This window comes from Tursiops truncatus, chromosome 6, assembly GCF_011762595.2.
Source record: "Tursiops truncatus isolate mTurTru1 chromosome 6, mTurTru1.mat.Y, whole genome shotgun sequence".
NCBI lineage: Eukaryota > Metazoa > Chordata > Mammalia > Artiodactyla > Delphinidae > Tursiops > Tursiops truncatus.
In genome coordinates this window covers 59,961,680-59,981,095 of record NC_047039.1, presented here as the reverse complement: position 1 = coordinate 59,981,095, position 19,416 = coordinate 59,961,680, and the positions used below count along the sequence as shown (strand labels likewise).

The following is a 19,416-nucleotide window of genomic DNA, read 5'->3' as shown; positions in this document are numbered from 1 at the left end:
ATAGAACATATCCCTTGGTACAGCATCCTTTGGGAGAAGCACTTGCCACTAGGAAGCTGGACCTTTAAGTGGAGCCTAAATTTGTGGAGATGAGAAGCAAAAATTCTACAAATGGGTCACTGGAAGTAATGATGAAAGGGACCAACCCTCAGCATTGGGGGAGCCCTGGCATAAAAGTAGCACATGGTTGAGGCAAGACTGTCTGGGGGAAGTGAGTTAGAACCTGCACAGAACCACCCATCGTTCAGCCACATTCAGCCATAGCTGAAATCAGGGGTGAGACAGGCAGAATATGAGTTGGGGCACCAGAGATACCTGCCCTGTCTCAAATTAAATTTTATCATGGATTGGCATCAATCCACAGACCAGACTGAGAACTTTGAAGTGACTCAATGCCCATCTCATCATTAATTTCCTAGCATTTCTCTTTTTTACAAGAAAAGAATCCTCCCTGATATAGTTTTCAGAGGCAGCCAGCTCCGTTGTCATCTTCAAACCCCCAATTCCCCGCTTCCCCAGCTATCCACACTTGGCTACCCAATTTCAGCGCTAAAGTTAGCCCAGCTTCTTTCTAACTAAGTGATTATGATGAAGTGAGGAAGTAAGGAGAGGATTCATGCTAAGGATTTAGCAACTTACCATTTTTAGGGCCAACTCTGAGTGAAAATAGTGAATTAGGTAAGTTTGGACCTTTCAATATTCTCTACCTCTTTTTTAAATCACAGCTAAGACCACCAGACTTGTCACCTTATAAAAATTGAGCTATAACTAATTCGTACCAGAGGTCTAGAGTCTTATATATTACAATCCCAGGGGAATTATTTTTTTCCAAGAATTGTTTAGTAAACTCTCCTTTGTTATGTGGAATTTTCTGCCTGGTTAATTTTTGGCCAATACTTTGGATGAAATGTGGTTTTCTAGAATGACACATATAAGGAGCTTTGCTGGGAAACAGGGGCCTGGGTAAGATGAATTTGGAAATAACTGGAATCTAGACTTCACATCACTGAGTACATCAGTATTTTTTTCTTCATGGTAGAGAGGTGGAAGAGCAGACTAACCATTCTTCTGGAAGCCTTGAGGTGGTGAGAAGTTAGGAATGAATTAAGCTGGCTCTTCTCTCCAAGGGAGCCAACAGAGCTGATGGAATAGTCAACAATCGTGGGAGAGACCTGTGGGGTCTGCATCAGAGGTTGGGAGCTCCTAGGATACCACTCATGAATGCGGCTGGCAGGGGAATGGAGGAATCTTTGTGTAGTCAGAGATTTTCAACCAGTCTCTAGAGATATGTTGAGAATCCTTCCCAGCTCTATATTCATCCTATCCCCTGACATGGATCCTCTGCTCCATGCAGCTCCCCTTCCTTTCCCTGTACTCTCTGAACCTCTTGTACCTCTCCAATCACCATGACTTCTCTGCTCAGTAGTTTCTTCCACATAAAATATCATTATTCGCCCTCTTCACCAGTTCTCCATGGCAGCTCAGGTAACTCCAGGGCATCTTTCCTTCATCTTGCATCCTAAAACCTATTGCCTGTACCATTTCTTTGTTTGCCTGTGACTGTACTTGTCTTTTCTCTTTCATTGGTATTTTATTTTCCATGTATTTTAATTGTTCACATGAGTCTTCTTTATGTCCAAACTAAAGCAAAACCTCAGTGCTCTGCCCATATAGTGCTCAATAAATGTCAGATTAATGGGTTGGAGACTTAGTCTTGGATGACCCCAGTCCCATCATCCCAGCTGCTAGTCTGTGTGGACAGCCAGATCAGAGCAGTCAAATGATCCCCTAGTTTGTGATACAAACACCAACAAAATAGCAACAAAATAACCAAAGTCACACATTCTCCCACAAAGGCATTCTTGCTTCTGTTTCACAAAGGCATTTTTAAATTGTCTTATGACTGTCCCCTTTCTACTCATTCTCATAAGTTGAGCAGCTCACAGCTGACTTCTGTGACCCACAACATGCTTCTCCAGAAGTCAATGAATAAAACAAATATAGCAGTGAGAGTCTGGGGTGGGAGGTGCTCCAGTGGCTCTAGAATAGATGACTGAACATCCTAATTTTCAATCAGAAATGAAGGAGCAATGAGACCATTTTCCCTTTGAAACAGGTTTCCTTCCACTAAGGCAGTGTTGCATTTTCATTAGGAAATATAATGAGATTGGAACACAGGAAATAATTATAACAAGACCCTTGTAGGGCTGGCAGAGAAGTTCTCCCAGGAGACTTGGAAGTGACTCTCTGGCAGTGGTCAGGAGCATGGGCTCTGAAGTCAGATGGACTTGAATTTCAAATCCTCTCTCTGCTACCTACTAGCTCTGAGAACATGAACGTATGACTGTGCCACCCTAGAACTCAGCCTCTCATTTGTAGAATGAGGGTAAATAATGGTAGATATCTAATAGGGTTATTGTGAGGATTAAATGAAATATGTTTGTAAAGTCCTTAGCAGTCAGAAAGGATGAAACAGGAAAAAAAGTATGGTACCTTTAGTGAGAGGCATGACTTCCTTATGAGTGCATGAGGCTGTAGATAGGATAAATCCAATGTTTTTCCCATTGCATCATGACATCATTGTTAAGTAGCATGCAATTACTATAAAACAATCTAAAAGAAGATGTATTAGGATGTAGGCTAAGTAACCTCAAAATACAGTGACTCAAATAAAGCAGGAGTATATTTCTCTCTGATGTCACAGTCAGAGATAGAAGGTGGTTCAGAGCAGGTAAGTCACTATATTCCATAAAGTTATTCAATAATCCAGGTTCTTTCCATCTTGTTGCTCTGGCACTCTCCAGGATGTTACCCCTGCTGAATTGTCAAAGCTGGGTCACTGCCACATTCATGTTTCAGCCTTCAGAAAGGAAAAGAGACACATTCAGTGTTTGAAGGCCAAGACTCAAAAGACCCATTCTCTAGTCCTGAACTTAGGTCACGTGGCTGGCCACACCTAACTGCAGGGGAGGCTTAGAAATGTAGTCTCAGGGAAGCCATGTGTCCACCTAATCCCTAGCTAATACTAGAGAAGAAATGGAGAATGGATTTAAGGGATAAGCAGCAGTCTGCCACAAGGTAACTAATGACAAGGAAGATTGGGCAAGGTAGACTAGATAGACAGATGGTCAATTCAGCCCAACAGATCCTTATTGACACCTTTCATGTAGCTGGCGCCTGGCTCTATAGGGGATTCAGAGATGACTTAGAGAAAATCTTTGCACTTCAGATACTTACAATCTAAGCAGACTGATGTCCTGTTGGATGTTCAATGTTAGAAAGTCTTCAGGAATAAGTAGAGTTTGTGTGTGGAAGGAACTATGAGGGAACCTGCCCAGGACAAGGGTTTGCATAAAGGCACTGAAGTAGGGGCCTCTCCTGTTGTGGGGACAGTGAGAACTCTTTGACTTATGGTGCTACATGTAGCAAGTGCTTAATCAGCATTTCCTAGAAGATATTAATTACTATGGGTTATGTATGGTAAGGGAGGTTAACTAGACGTATTGTGGTGATCAGTCACAGTATATACAAATATCAAATCATTATGTTGTATACCTAAAACTAATATAATGTTATATGACAATTATACCTCAATTAAAATTTTTATATATGGATTATCCAATGTGTAGATGAACCAGACTTCGTAATGCTTTTTATTTTTCTTAATGTTCACCACAAACTTAGGATAGAGACAAATATCTGTGGGGCCTGAGCTTTGGATCAGACAGATCTAGGTTTGCAATCCTGGCTTCGTCACTTACTTAGCAGTGATGACCTTATAGATAATTTAGCATCTCAGAGCCTTACTTCCTCAACTGTAAAACGAAGGCCTCACATCAAATGATATCTGATCCCTCCTCAGCTAAAACTGTCTGTGATTCTCAGACAGCCCTATGATAGGGGAGGGGGAGGGCAGTTGGCAGGACTGAGCCCTTCCTCATGAGCAGTTTTGCCAGGTTTTTCCTGGACCAGGCTGTTATGTTCTTTTTTCTCTTTTGGCCACGCCGCACAGCTTGTGGGATTTTAGCTCCCCAACCAGGGATTGAACCTGGGGCCCTCAGCAGTGAGAGCGCACACTCCTAACCACTGGGCCTCCAGGGAAGTCCCTGTTATGTTTATTCTTTATGAGTTACTCCATGAGGCAAAATTCAGCCTTTTGGAAACGGCACAGTTTACCCTGGATACCCTTCCATCTCCCTACAGTGGACGCCCCTCCAGGCCTGCCCTTTGTCAGTCTGGGGCCCTCATTCTAACCAGAGCTCTCCTTTACAAGTCTTTCCCCCAACCTCCAAAATTACTCTTCTCATCCACCTCTCTACTAGTTCATCTTTTCCTCACTGTCAGACCTTGATTAGCTGAGACAAGGAAAAGGGCTAGTTGTAGTGATTCATGCTAAGGTATGATATTCTAGTTTTTTCAAAAGGATCCTGTTAATCCTGGAGATTGAATAACTGATGGTAAAAATTCTAAGCACCATGAGTGCTTACCAGTGGAGTGAGGAGACATATTCGGACTGAGGGACTATCCTACTGGGAAAAGAGAGATGATGAAGGAGGAGAGAAGGAGAGAGAGAGAGAGAAAGAAGGGAAAGAAAGAAGAAAAAAGGAAGGAAGGAAGGAAAGAAGGGAGGAAGGGAGAAAGAAAGAAGGAAGGAAGAAAGAAAGAAACAAATGAAAGAAAAAGAAGAAAGAAAGAAGGAAGGAAGACATAATATGATAGGTGTATCAGAATGATGAAAAGCATGGGATCTGGAACCAGGCAGCCTGGATTATATCTCAGCTATGTCACTTACTGTATAACTTTGGGAAAGACCTCTGTGCCTCACTTCCTTCATCAGTAAAATGAGGGTCATAGTAGAGCCTGTCTCATAGGATGGTTGTGAGGAGTAAAAGAGCTAATACATACAACATTCATATACATACAGCATTCATATATATACAGCATTCATATACATACAGCATTCATAGGACAGTACCTGGCATGGAGTAAATGCTCAGTGCAAGTTGGCCATGTTGGTTATAACCCAGTCATTTGGCCAACTTGTTGGTTTACCTCTAAGGTAACATGTAATGGGATTCTGGTGCTTTTCTTTCCTCCAGGTGATCTGGAATCCCCCGAGATCCGTCCATCTTCACTACTTCATATTTTCATCCTCTCCTTCATCATTGCTTTAATGTTCATAGCCACAATGATAGTCCTAAGAAAACGGCTCTGCCAAAAGTTTTATTCTGGAAAAGGTAAGTGAGTTTCATTCATGGTAACTGAGTGGACTGGGTATCTGCAGTGTGAGGCTCTGCTTGGCCTCACTGCCCTACAGCTGCCCAGCTTCAAATTCAGTCCACGCAGGGCTTATGAATTGCTTTGGGCTTTTCCTGATGATTTTTCCCCCAGAAAAAAAATGGCTCCAGTCTTCAGTGAGCTGGAATCTTTACACTGAATATTTTTAAAGGAATGTTTTGTTCCTGTGGCCGAAATTGTTTGCTGTGATCTTTGAGCCAAGAAAATGTCATTAGCCTCGTGAGATCAGTGTTATTTTCGCAATACAGATGAGTATGTGGTCAGAGTTCACTCGTGGGAGGATGCCAGGATCCTTTATGAGGATTCCTTTAGTTCTCATTCCTCCTTTCTCCATTCTGGGTCTGAGCTGGGCTGAGCCCTCCTCCTTCCCACAAGAATCTGAATCTTCTGGTTGGGTAAGGAAAGGAAAAAAGTATGAGGCCATCTGGGGGTAGGGAAAGCACATGATTGGTGGTACCCTGAGGTCTTTCAGCAGCTCCCTCCTCACCCTGTCACATGCTCACCAACCCATTCCTATTCTATTGTGACAGCTGGGACAGAGGATGCCTGTGGCCTTTGAGCCCATGCCAGAATACCTGCAGGCCTATCTGGTGCTTTCTAAAACTATTCCTTTGTCAGCACCCAGTGAGCTCCTCCCAAGATCTAAACATGGCCTATAGAAAAGGAAAATGCATCTGGGAGTAATTCAGTAGGAATTTGGAATGGTCACTATTTGAGAATTGGGGGGCTTTTAGGTGATTGTTATCCTACGTCTACAGTCTAACTTCTATAGTCTCATCTGCCGTGAAATATTGTCATAATTTTTCCTTTGACCTATGTGTGCATTAGCTTGGGTATTAACCACAAAACCCTCTACTATGGAATCCAGCATCCAAGAACTATTGTTAAAAGAAAGAAGGGGGTTGGGGAGGAAGGAAGAAGGGAAGAAGGGAGGGAGGAAAGGAGGAAAAATGGGGTGGGGAGAGAGAGAGAGAGGGGATAGAAGTGGAGGGGAAGGGCAATTCACCATAAAGGAGGAATTACAGGGTCTTGCCCCAAAGAACTTTGACTAAACAGAATCACTTCTGCAAATCTATGACCTCAGAGAGTCATGACAGATGCAGCTCATCAAAATCTTACCTTCTGCATTCTTTCATTACCTCCCTCATACGTACCTCTCAGAAACAACTTTATAACCAAGGTCCCAGACCTGGGACCTGAGAGCCCATTAGTCACCTCAGAAATGAGCAGCAGAGTCTTCTGTCCCTACTCTCTTTGGGAAAATGAAATGGAGCAACATTCCTTAAAGATAGAGCAGAAAAAAGAAATCCTCCCCTCATCCCCCATCCCAATCTCAAGAGTAAGTGAAGCTATCAGTAGCTTCAAGCTGGGTGCAAGTCTCAGGCACCAACTGGAGTGGGAGAGATTTGTTACTAATAAGAGGTAAGTGAATACATTTTCAAATGATTCCTTTTCTGTTTTTAATGAACCAGAGTGAAATCACCGTTGCCTATGTAATAACCCCCCTCTCTAACTCTTGTGCTTTGGGATCTGCTTTCTTGCAAGGGAGTAAACAGATACACGTGTGGAAATGCATCTGCCATGTAGACAAACTCATGTCACAGAAGAAGCTTGAGAAGTTCTGGTACTCTGGATAGAGCTTTAAACCAGTGACAGAAGCTAGGTCTGGACCTGGTGCTCCCACATATTGGTTCTAGGATCTTGTACGAATCACTCAACTTCTTTGAGGTGTTTTTTCCATCTGATGCAGGAAGCAATATGAGAACAACATTTTCCAGCTTATTGATCCAACCTCACTGCCACGACTGTGGTTCAACCTGGACTAGGGCAGAACCCTCCTACTTGTCTCCCTGCACCCACTCCTGCCTCCAATGTGGTCTATTTTCAATCTAGCTAGAACAGGCATTTAAATTCTCAAATCTACCTTGTCTTCTCTGCTCACACCTCTTCCATGGCTTCTCACTGCTCGCTGGGTGAAGTCCCAACAAGTCCCTGGTCCTATGACTCACATCTCGGCTTTGTACCCTCGTTTTCCAAGCTCTAGCCATACAGAATTGTCTGGTCCACAGAGGTATCTCATTCTTGCAATTCTGAGTTTTCTCATATAATATTCACTCTTTCTAAAATATTTTCTTTTCTTTGTCCACCTGAGTTGGAGTCATCCTTTGAATCTTAGCTAAGCTGTCACTTCATCAAGCCTTCCCTGATTCTAGTCCCACCCCTGACTCTACTCCCTCATGACACCCATTACTTCAAATCCCCTTGTTAGATATTTCCATAGCACCTACTTCTCATTTCAATGCACTCAGCACACATTACATACTTACGGCCTGTTTTAATAGCTTGGGCTATAAATGGAATTGCATCCCTTTTAATTTTCCAAATCCTCAAGTACCCACCTGCCTACCTCAGCAAGAAGTCCAGTGTCTCCCTCTTACAGTATGTACTTCCCCACCTCCCACAGACTGTCAGAAGGCTTGCTTAGCCCCCAGGGTCAGTGCTGCTTCAAAACAGGCAGGAAGGCTACTGGGGAGCTAGGTCAGTTCACCAGAGGGCACTGGTTTTGAGCTGCAGCTGTTTCTACTGCCATCAACATCTCTGTTCCCTCTGGGTATCTCTGTCCACCACACAAAGGTACCCTTGCCAGTCCAGATCCCCACACAGACCAGAGTGATGCAGGATGGCAACTCTTCTGGCTCCCCTCACACGTTCTGCCATTGCTCCTAAAGCAAGATTCTCATGGGCTGGTGTGGCAGAAGGGGCTTCCTGCCTTAACAGCAGCTGTGCCCAGCCAGCCTCTTCTGTGCTCAGCCTTTGCATTGAGCCTGCGACATCAGTCCTAACTGCCTTATCTTGAGTTCCTCTTGGCGACATTGCTGTCCCAAACTTCTAAATCTATCAGAGTAAAATAAACAGGTCCACCCAGAAGGCTCTTTGGCTCCTAAATAGATTTACCCACCTATGTCTCAGCAACCAGCTCTGCACACCAAGGTGTATAGGGAGGCTGTTGGCAGTCCATACAGGGTTCTGTTTACCATCTCCACTTAAGAGGAACCATTCAATAGTTTACGGCTGCAGGGTGACTTGCTGGGTTCCAGAAAAGAAGTTGGCCTTCTATTACAAAAACAATGTCAAGTTCTGCTTCATCTGCTAATCTTTAAATTTCCTGAGTTCAGGGACTGTGTTTCTCTTATTCATCAGTATATGTCCAGTGTCTAAAACATTACCTGGCATATATAGGCGTTAAACAAAATTTTAGACATTTAACCTCCCATGTGCAGATATGTATGCTAACCTGCTCTGTACAATGTAGCCATATGTCGTTATTTAAATTAAATAAAAATTCAAGTCCCTGGTCATATTTTAAGTGCTCGCATATTGTAGGTGTTCAATAGCCACATGTGGCTAGTAGCTACTCTGTGGGATAGAGCAGTATTTCCAATTTCTACTGGATTCAATAAATATAATATGATATTTCAATAAATATATATTTCAACAAATATGATCATTAAAAAACAAAACATATTAAAAGAATTTCTATAAAAGTTTCTAAATGTTTATACTTGATTTTTGTATCTATCTCATCATAGACTGTTAACAATCAGTTCACCCACTGGTACCAGCCCATGGACCACATTTTGAGTGGCACTGCCCTAAAAGACTGAGCCAGGACTTTGCAGGGATTTAAACCAAAGGCCAAATATGCTGGCTAATGCTTGCATGAGAACCACAGAGAATGGCAGCACTGACCTCAGGCATTAGAGACCTTCACTCAATCTCCAACATTCAAGGGCAATTTCTATAGGCTAACCATTGGGCTCCTTTCAAATACAAACACTCTTGGAGGAGATTGCCGTGTGGGATAGAAGCCCTCTAAGTCCAGGCCAAGGTCAGGATGGTTATGAGGGAGTTACAAAGAATCTGATGTACAGAGCAAAAGCAGAATTAGGGATGGATTGAGTTCAGGAGCCCAGGCAACTGTAGGACATGGGCATCAAGCCCTGGAAGAAAATCAGAGTGGGAGGGAACATGTGAAATCAGCGGTTGAGAAAGAGATGAAACCAGGGAAACAGTGGTCAGCAGCGTCCCATCATGTGAACTTGCGCTTCTGCCCCAGGAATTACTTTGAACAAGTATGTCATTTATACCTTAGAGTAAATTAATTGATCAGACCATCTGCTCTGTTTAGGGAAGACAGGAAGGAAGTGGTATTCAGGACTAAAGCAGAACAGGGAGAGATAATTTCGGAGACATTTCCTGGGCTGAATACCCAAATTAGCAGCCCCTCAGCCTCTGAGTACCTGGGGGCCAGAGGCAGACAACAGAATGGGAAGTAAGTGGGGCCCTTCTTTCTTCACAATTTTCTCCTAAGAGTATGGTTTTTCGTCGTATTCAGCCTGAGGTCTCAAACCACGGTGGACATTTGGACTTCTATATGTGGATTTATTTGAAGTTACTTTTTGTTCTGCCATTGTTTAGCCTATAAACAGAACTATTTCCTCGTTAATCTTAACCCATCCCTGGATTTTTTCTTTTTCAGGCACAACAAAAAGATATGTCACCACGGTAAGGAGGGAAGTGGACAGAGCTGTAAGTAATCATGATTTTTCTTTTCTTTTTCACCCCCTTTCCTCTTCCAGCGTGAATTAAGAAATAACCTCTATTAATGCACCAAGGGCAACTGAATAGTTTAGGCTCGTGCAGAATCTTCCTGTTAAGTGGCATTTTTAGCCCGTTTTTCTTGCAACCCTGTGTTGTTCCATACCTTTCTTGGAGAACAAGATGGTGTCTTGTATAGCCACAGAACAACTCTGTAGCCTTTCGTCTGTCTGTATTCCTAAGCACCCCTAGAAAATAAGGCACAGGACATCTGGGCTCACAAAATTAGATGCATGGTTAAATTTAACAGTAAGGAGAAGATATTCTACTGTGGCACAATCAACAGCTGATGTTTTTGCAACAGTTGTTAAGTACACTGTTGGGGGCTGTGTGTCAGGGGCATTGCTGGGGATGTAGAAGTATGTCATGAGGTTGACAGGCATGGAGCTGGACTTTGTGGAAGAGAGAGGATGTGATCTGGAGGTTAGGAGAAGTAGGATTGCTGAAATCATTCAGGCTCATTGGATGAAAAGCTTAGACCCTGGGGAAGTGGTGTGTTGGGGACCAACAGGCCTGGGTCTCATTGTAAAATGGGTATTTCTGGCTTTCTTGGGAAAGCTGCCTTTCCCTGCAATCTAGGGATCACATGGTGTGACACACAAGTTTATGAGTCACCAAAATAATGATAGGCAATTCATAGAAATTTCTAAATAACTATGTATCGGCTAGTCAGAATATTCAGAACTGTTCATTTTCAAATTCTGTTGAATATATCCCCAAAATTCCAGAGGGACCAATTGTGAAAATAACCCTAGAAAACCTTCAGATACCAGGGTCTGTGTCTGGCTTATGCATCAGACATGGCAGCTTAGAAGCACAAAATGAAACTTAAAAGAATGAAATGAAAAGAGGCTCCTGCACCCTCCCTGTCTCCACCACTTCCCTGAAAGCGATTCTTGAAACTACATCCTGTGACTGTATACGCATCCCTGGGCACAGCACCAGGAAAGAATTGCAGCTTAGGCCGGACTGTTACCCTGAGCTTTTCTGAATCAGCAACAAGATTTTCTTGACTCAGAAAACTTTCACATCAACACTGGCAGGCCTGATAGAAACATTCATTTCTTGAGAAACAAAAATCCTATATTCCTATAAATTGATCTGCTTGGCCTACATGTGAGTTTCCATGGGAGAGGCCCAATATTTGTCTGAATTTCACGAGGTCAGAGTGTATAAGCGACTCCTTCAATGGCTCAGCATAAGGAAGAAAGCATAGTGGAAGTCCTGAGCACAGAGGTAATAAACTCAGGTGCCTACTAGGGCCAGGCAGGAGATGAAATGAGTAAACACTGTCTAGTATAACCTGATAGGGAGTGGGGGAGGGATTTCAACAAATTGGAGAGTATATTCCATGTCAATTTAGCACTAGCCTAACATTGCCTGAGAAGATGGAAATCCATATTTTTATATAAAAACAACCTAATTACTAAATGCTGGCTGAAAGTATTTCAACTACCAAACAAACTAAATAAAATGTGCCCGTAGGCTAATTGAGCCTGTCAATGACCAGTTTTCAAGCTCTTTCCTAGAGAGAAAATATTGTCAGGAAAGAGCCTAGGATCTGAGTAATGAAGGCAGAAACACCTATTTGGAGAACTGAACACTCAAAGGCTTGCTGCCAACCTAAATGTCTATCCTATGGCCTGCCACATGGTCTGCATGTTGCACTGTTATAAAGTGACTTCTTTGGATTAACAGTGTATCACAGTCATTTTTAACCAGTACAGCTCCTTATAAACAGAAAAATTGCAAACCCTCTTTTAATGGTGTCTGAAATTCAAAATAGAGTAACTATCTTGATCAAAAATCAAGTTAAAGAAATGGGACTAATTCCCTCCTCCCCCTGCCTGGCCCCCCGCCCCTCCACAATTATATATAGTCACAGTCTCTACCTTTTAACCTGGAGGAAGGGAGAGTCAGGGAGGTGAGAGAGTGATGCTTCTCCTCTTTCTCCCTCACCCCTCCTTGGCACTTACCTGAGAATATGTGGTACAGTGTAAATAAGTCAGGACCACTTAGATATACATCATAGAAGACACACATAGGAATGTACACGGTACTATTACTTATAATAGCAACAAATTAGAAATAATCAAATATGAATCAATAGGAGAAAAGTTGAATAGGAAGACTAGACAGTAATTAAAATGAAAGCACCAAAACTAGATGTATTTTTGAGATGAATAAATCTGAACAATATAATTTGGAGAGGAAAGACAGATACAGATAGCATATTACCAATGACAGAGAGTTTAAAAACATGCAAATAGGGCTTCCCTGGTGGCGCAGTGGTTGAGAGTCCGCCTGCCGATGCAGGGGACACGGGTTTGTGCCCCGGTCCAGGAAGATCCTGCATTCTGTGGAGCGGCTGGGCCCGTGAGCCATGGCCGCTGAGCCTGCGCGTCCGGAGCCTGTGCTCCGCAACGGGAGAGGCCACAGCAGTGAGAGGCCTGCGTACCGCAAAAAGAAAAAACAAAACAAAAAAAACACATGCAAACAACCCCTAAGTAGTGTTTATGGGAAACAGTCATGTGATATAAAAGTACAAAAATAGTATGGAAGTGATAAACATCAAATTTAACCTCAAACTGGGTAGTGGTTATACAGATGTTCGTTACATTATTCTCTATACTTTATTTTATGCCTGAAATATTTATTTTTATAAAAAAAGAGGTCACAATTAAAATTCAAGACATTTAGATTTAAGTTTTTCTGTGAGCTAGCTACACAACCTTAGGTAAGATCTGCCCCCTCTCTGTGCTTGAGTTTTGTCAACTGTAAATTGAGAAAGTTGGACCAAATCCAGAAGGGCAAACAGGCCTCATGTCAGGTGCAGGGAATGCCTAGAGCAGAGATAAGGATGGTTTGGGAGACTATTTCTAGATGGAAAGTGTGGTGATTGATGAATGAATAATGTCTGCCTTGGGTGTGGGGTGGGAAAAGTCATGGTCCTTGACAATATATTAAAAAAAAAACAATTATGCGTTTATCTGTATTTCCATTCATCTTTGTCATGTACATACATACATGACATTATTTTGTGTTCTACATGTTTCAGTTGCATCCAGAGTTATTTTCAGATTGATCCAAGTCTTTGTAATCATGTTTAGAGCTGCATAAAATGTAGAACTTGACTGATGATCACTAATGATGAAGTATTAAAGGAACAAATTACTCATTTTTACTTAGCATAATGTTTTATGGTTTTGTCAAGACAAATACCAATGTGTTAGATTTTCAGTAGATGCTTTTTAATTTCCTCCCTAAAAAGTTGTTCATCAGTTATTAACTCTTTATTTAGAATGGATTTAATGCTTTGGATAATATCCCCTGGGAAGAAGAAGGAGCCAGACATGGAGATACTGATTTGAGAAATAGGAAGAGGCTAGGTCTGGGGCCCAGTGTTTGGACAGCCAAGAAAACTTGGTACGTGTTGTTGGGGGTGAGGGGTACTTCAGGCTTCTCCAGAGAAACAGAACACAGAACCGCTAGGAGACCAAAAAGTATGAAATCTGTAGGGCAGGCTGGCAGGCTGGGAACTCAGGTAAGAGCTGAAGGTGCAATGTTGAGTCCCAGATCTATAGGTCAGGCCAGCAGGCTGGGGACTCAGGTAGGATTTCTACATTACAGTATTGAGGCAGAATTCCTTCTTCTCTGAGAAACCTCAGTTGTTGCTCTCAAGGTCTTCAACTGTTTGAATGAGGCTCATCCACATTATGGAAGGTAATCTGCTTTATTTAAAGTCAGTGGATGGTAGGGACTTCCCTGGCGGTCCAAGTGGTTAAAGACTTTGTCTTCCAATGCAAGGGGTGTGGGTTTGATCCCAGGGAGCTAAGGTCCCACATGCCTCAGGGCCAAAAAACCCAAAACATAAAAACAGAAGCAATATTGCAACAAATTCAATAAAGACCTTAAAAATGGTCCACATCAGGGGTTCCCTGGTGGCACAGTGGTTGAGAGTCCGCCTGCCGATGCAGGGGATGTGGGTTCGTGCCCCGGTCCGGGAAGATCCCACATGCCATGGAGCGGCTGGGCCCGTGAGCTGTGGCCGCTGAGCCTGCATGTCCGGAGCCTGTGCTCCGCAACGGGAGAGGCCACAACCATGAGAGGCCCGCGTACCGCAAAAAAAAAAAAAAAAAAATTGGTCTACATCAAAAAAATCTTAAAAAAAAAGAAGTCAGTTGACGGTAAATGTTAATCGCATCTACAAAACACCTTCACAGCAACATGTAGACTAACATTTCACCAAACTGGGCACATTAGTCTAGGCAAATTGACATATAAAATTAACCATCATGGCATCAGGAGTTGAGGGGAACATTTTGCCTGGAATAAGTCAAGTTATCAGACCTCTCAGAGCCTTTAAAAATAGAAGTATGTGGCCATCTATTTTCTGGTCATTGGAGTTGTCCAAATGACCAGGGCTCTGTCTAATACCTGTTCATCCATGTAGCTGCCACCCCAGATTTTCGTGCAGACTAACTATTTAGGGTTTTTTGCATATTTCAGCAGGATTTTTTTCTCAGCTCACTGCCTCTCAACCTTTCAGCAACAAAAGAACATCTGTGGCATCAGACTCTGCCACTTTATGTATTTTGAAATAAAGAATATCTGAGTAGATCTAGAGGGGGAAAGAAAAACAAACTTGTAGTCAAATGTTACTTGATAAAATCAAACTACAGTTTTTGGAAATTACTTCTCAGTAAAATGAAGAGATTACATGAAATAGATTTGACTTATCTAATATCTTGTTTCCTTACCAACTCCCAGTGAGACATTTTAAAATGTACAGATAGCTTTGGAAAGTCCCCTTGAGTGGAGCCGGCACACTCTGTGAGGTCCGATTCCCCCTACACTGTTTTCATCATCATGCCAGTCTCCTGTCTCTAGACTAGATCTAAACTCCTTTGCATGGCTTTTCAGGGCATCCTTCTCCCTCTCCTGTTCCCATGCCAAGCTCATTCCTACCTCTGTGCCTTTGCTCATGTTGTATCTTCTGCCTGGAATGCCCTCCCCATTCCTTCTTGCTGACCCAAATTCAAACTTCTTGCAGGATCTATCTTAATATAGAATAATAATTAGCATTATTATTGTTATAATGCCAGACCACTGTTCTAAACACTTTAGAGGTACTAACATTTAATCCTCACGGTAGCCCTATGAGGTATATACTTCCCGCCGCCATCTCCAATCTTAGAGATGAGGAGATACTTGTGCAAGGCCATATGGCTAGTAAATACAAGGTCCAGTAAATGGACCCATGTATCCCAGTCTAGAGCCCACGCCTATACACTACACTGTACTCCCTTTCTTAATCTGTAAGACTCTCTCCCCCAACTCACCCATCTTTTTTTTCCCTCTGCATTGTACACACAGTCTGTACTACTCTTAAGCACAGCATGGTCACAGCATTATTTTCTGGCCACTTCCAAGTGTATATATTTTATGTCTACTTAGTCAATGCAATGAAGTGAGATATTACTGTTAATGAAAGTATTGGGTATTTGGTGTTTGTTTTATTGTCCATTTGTCAGTACTTCTTTTAGTTTATTCTGTGATAAATTTAAAGAAGGTGACTGATATGGACCAAATTTGGCTCACTAATAAAACATCTTGTTTTAGTTGAGTTTTCCAGCTCAAAAGAGAATAACTTATCATGATTTCTAGAACATCTGTAGTACTTTTAGTAGGCACCTATTAATGAGAATCAACCACAGTTAACACTCTACTATCCTACCTCTTTACCTAGTTTACCTATCTTTTTTTTGTATTAACAAAAAAAAGGTAGGTAAACTACAGCCAGGGGTCAAATACCCTCTTGTTTTTATAAACAAAATTTTTATTGAATTTTTATTGAAACTTAACCATGCTCATTGTTTTCATATTGTCACCCTCCCCCAAATTTCACACCCCTTCCTCTGCTTCTGATGGCAGAGTTGAATAATTGCGACAGAGACCGTATAGCCCATAAAGTTTAAATTTTTTATAATCTGGCCCTTTACAGAAGACGTTTGCTGACCCCTGACCTAGAGGCTCTTCCAGGCTTTGCACCTCCTCCCACCTCGATGTACTTTTCCTGTACTAAGAGACCTAAGGCCACCCCCACTCTTACCTCAGCTTCATGAAGTCTGAAGACAGAGCCCACCGGGAAGTGCTTAGGCCCAGCCAGTTCGGGGCTGTCACTCTCCCACACGCATTCTCTGTCACCCCAACTCTGCCTCACCCCCAAAACTACCCCTGTGGGGACAGTGTTAGGTTCCAGGCTTTCCAGGAGCCATCCTGGGCCCTCACATTCTTACTCAGCATCACCTCGGGAGATGAAGTCTTGGGACTTGTTCTTGCCCTTTCCATTTGTGGAAGTTCTTCTTGCAGCTAACTTTACTCATGTGATGCTGTTCAGGCCCATGGCTTCTTGCTATTATGCAGGCAACCAAGCTGTCAAGCAGTATAACTTGAGGAGTGGATTCTGATACCATAGATATGTATCATGCTTCCTTTAAAAAAAAAAAAAAGAGTTATTCTAGTCATCAAACCATGCTTTCTTAGAGCTTCCAGACCATGTAGCCTGACTTCTCCACTTTAGAGATGGTGAGACTGGGGCTAAGGGATGTTAAGTGACTTTCTTGATGAAATAATGACAATAAATAAATAAATAAAAGATCTTATGATCCCCAGTATAACACTATTTATTCATTCATTCGCTCTAAAACATGTACTGTGTCTGCTATTTGAAAGACTCTGTCTGGTAGGCCATGTGAGAATTATAAGGATGAATTAAGCACATGAGTCATCCAAGAGTCTTACAATGAAGTATTGGAGATGAGGTACTCAAAACCCTGTTCTCATTGCCATAGTTTGGTTAAAATTAAAATAAAAGAGGCCAGCTTTCTATATATCCTCTAGTAATTGATCCAATCTCTACATTTTGTTTTATTTTGTTTTTTTACTTGAGTCTCTTGTCTTCCCCCTAAGAACTTCCACCTGAGAACTGACCACAACCTTGGCATTCCATCATGGCACCATGGGTGTGTCTCCTTTCCCCCTTCCTACTCCAGTGGTTCCCAATCTTTTTTTATAAGCCTTTAAAAAGGAGGTATTAGAAAGAAAACCTATATATACTGAGTAGGAAAAGTTTGAGTCGTCTTCCTATGTTCCTCCTTTACTCTCACACTACTATCACACTCAAACACATCTGACACCAGATGTGTGGAGGTTTTCCCCACACCAAGCAATTCTCTGCCTCACCAGGTGAGTGTCCTACAATTTAACTCAATTCTAACACTATCTACCTGGCGATAGCATGAGATCCCACAGGTTAAGGGCTCAGTCCCACAAGACTGCTCCCACCCTACTTCAGATGCCAATCATGAATTCAGGTTGTCACCTGTACTTCTGACCAATCAGCTATAAATCTGAGATTCTCATGCCCTTCTCCTTGGGTTCAACTAATTTGCTAGAGCCATTCACAGAGCTCAGGAAAATAGTATACTTAGGTTTACCAGTTCATTACAAAAGGATATGATAATGCATACAGATGAACATCCAGGTGGAAGAAATCTGTAGGGCAAAGTGCTTGGGAAGGGGCACACACGGCTTCCATGCTCTCTCCATGTGCCACTCTCCCAGCCCCTCCACATGTTCACCAATCCAGAAACTCTTCAAAACCCTTCCTTTGGGGATTTTTAATGGCATGATGAATCATTAACTCCGTTTTTAGCCCCTCTCCCCTCTCTGCAGAATAGGGGGTGGCGCTGAAAATTCCAAACTTCTAATTATGGCTTGGTCTTTCTGGTGACCAGCACCCATCCAGCAGCCCACCAAGAGTCACCTCACTAGACCAAAAGACACTGCTACCACCCAGGAAAGTCCAAGGGATTTAGGAGGTCTGTATCAGGAACCAGGACCAAATATTAGAAGAAAAGATGCTCTTAGTGCTCTTACCACTTAGGAAATTACAAAGGTTTTAGGAACTCTGTGCCAGGAATTGGGGGCCGAGACCAATATATATATTTTCTATTATCTTACAAAAGTAGATTAAAACAGTGGCAGAATTGGGATAGGGGATATAAAGACCCTTCCATAGGTCCCTGCAAAGACTTCCAAGGTACCTCGTGCTTCTTGGAACATATTTGGAAAATCATGTAATAGAAGTGATCTTCTATGATCACTTTATTCTGAAGCCCACCTTATTTATCTGGCCACAGAATCCCCAGAAATGCCCACCCCACATCATGCTTCCTTTCCACACAGAGCACAGCTGTCCCAGGGAGGGAGAAGGGGCTGGGGGCATCAGGAATGGCCTCACTCACCAGTGCTCATAGATTTTTACTGGTGTGAGAAGTCTCTGTGTTTTTTATGGTTCTCTATGGCTTACAAGAGGTACACATAATGCACAAAAGTTCAGAGATGGGGGGAAGAATATCACTTTGGGCTGGGGATAATCAGGGAGGAGGAAAAGTTTCATGAAGGAGGTGACATTTGAGCCAGGCAGAAACAGAAATAGCAGACTATTCTAGATAGAGGGGACACGGGAGGGAAGGCAGAGAGACCGGAAGACGTGAGGCATCTGAAGGAGAAGGCATGTGATCCTCATTTGGCAAGAGCCAGGTATGGGATAAGGGGAAAGATTGTTGGGGGCCATATCGTGAGTCATGAATTCTGGGCAAAGGAGATTATATTTTACTCACCAGGCGTGGGTGCCTTGGTCAGGTCTCAGCAGGAGACAGAGGGCACATACAGGGGGGCAACTGAAGCAAGTTTACAAGTTTTTACTCTTTACAAAGACATGAGCAGGATGAGGGGAAACCAGTGAGGGATATTAGGCATCCTGAGACTAAAAGAGCAGGGACCAGTGACTGAGCCTCAGCCTGAAGGGGAAAGGGGAGGGAGCAGTTACCAGAACACTGGTGAAAACAGCAACAGGAAAGGGCTGCCCCCTGGAGCTGTGGGCTTTAACGGAGGAATAAAACTGACCTGCAAACTGTCCAGAAGGTGGCTGAGGAAGAGATACTCCAACCTCACCCTCCTATCACCGATGCAATCTCCTTTCTCCCCTGAACTGAGGGAATGGAAACCAGAGGGAAGAAAGGCCAGTGATGCAATCCTGGGGTATGAACAGGACAGAGCAGGGTGGAGAGAGCATCTACATGAACAAACAGGAATATCTGGCACAATCGGAATTCTAAAAGGTCTGAATAGGGAAACCCCAAGAACTTTGCTCCAGTATTGCTGAGCTGACTACAGGCCAGAGTACGGAGGAGAGAAGCCTCTTGCCACAGGTCTGGAGAGAAAGGCTGAAGATTTGGACTAGGGCAATGATCGAGGGGGTGGAAAGAAAGATTTAAGCCATGCTGCCTTTTGAGCGTTTTTTTCTAACTCCAGTTTTCTCACTCCAATCTGATTTTGAGAGGTTATGTATTTTCTAGTCAGAAAAACGATTTTCCTATTTGTGGACTTTTC

At 42.8% G+C, this 19,416-nt stretch overlaps 1 protein-coding gene and 1 long non-coding RNA gene across 12 annotated transcripts in view; one reads left to right on the top strand and one right to left on the bottom strand.

Moving 5' to 3' along the window:
- Window positions 1–19,416, top strand: part of PDCD1LG2 (programmed cell death 1 ligand 2) — a 95,196-nt gene that overhangs the window by 40,916 nt on the left and 34,864 nt on the right. For 9 of the 10 annotated variants that reach the window (XM_073806139.1, XM_073806138.1, XM_073806135.1 and 6 more), the window contains 2 exons: window positions 5,100–5,237; window positions 9,839–9,888. In XM_073806139.1, coding sequence (XP_073662240.1) covers window positions 5,100–5,237; window positions 9,839–9,888 — 188 coding nt within the window. Of the gene's footprint in view, window positions 1–5,099; window positions 5,238–9,838; window positions 9,889–13,258; window positions 13,384–19,416 lie in introns of all 10 variants that reach the window. The other variant, XM_019934809.3, reaches the window with a different exon arrangement.
- Window positions 2,610–19,414, bottom strand: LOC117312630 (uncharacterized). 2 transcript variants are annotated; one of them, XR_012332507.1, is made up of 4 exons: window positions 18,931–19,414; window positions 10,064–16,451; window positions 4,976–8,412; window positions 2,610–2,860 (listed from the first exon to the last, which is right to left on the bottom strand). It is a non-coding gene; the product is annotated as an uncharacterized lncRNA (long non-coding RNA). The 2 variants fall into 2 exon arrangements; XR_012332506.1 differs by having other exon boundaries at window positions 2,610–5,685; window positions 8,258–8,412.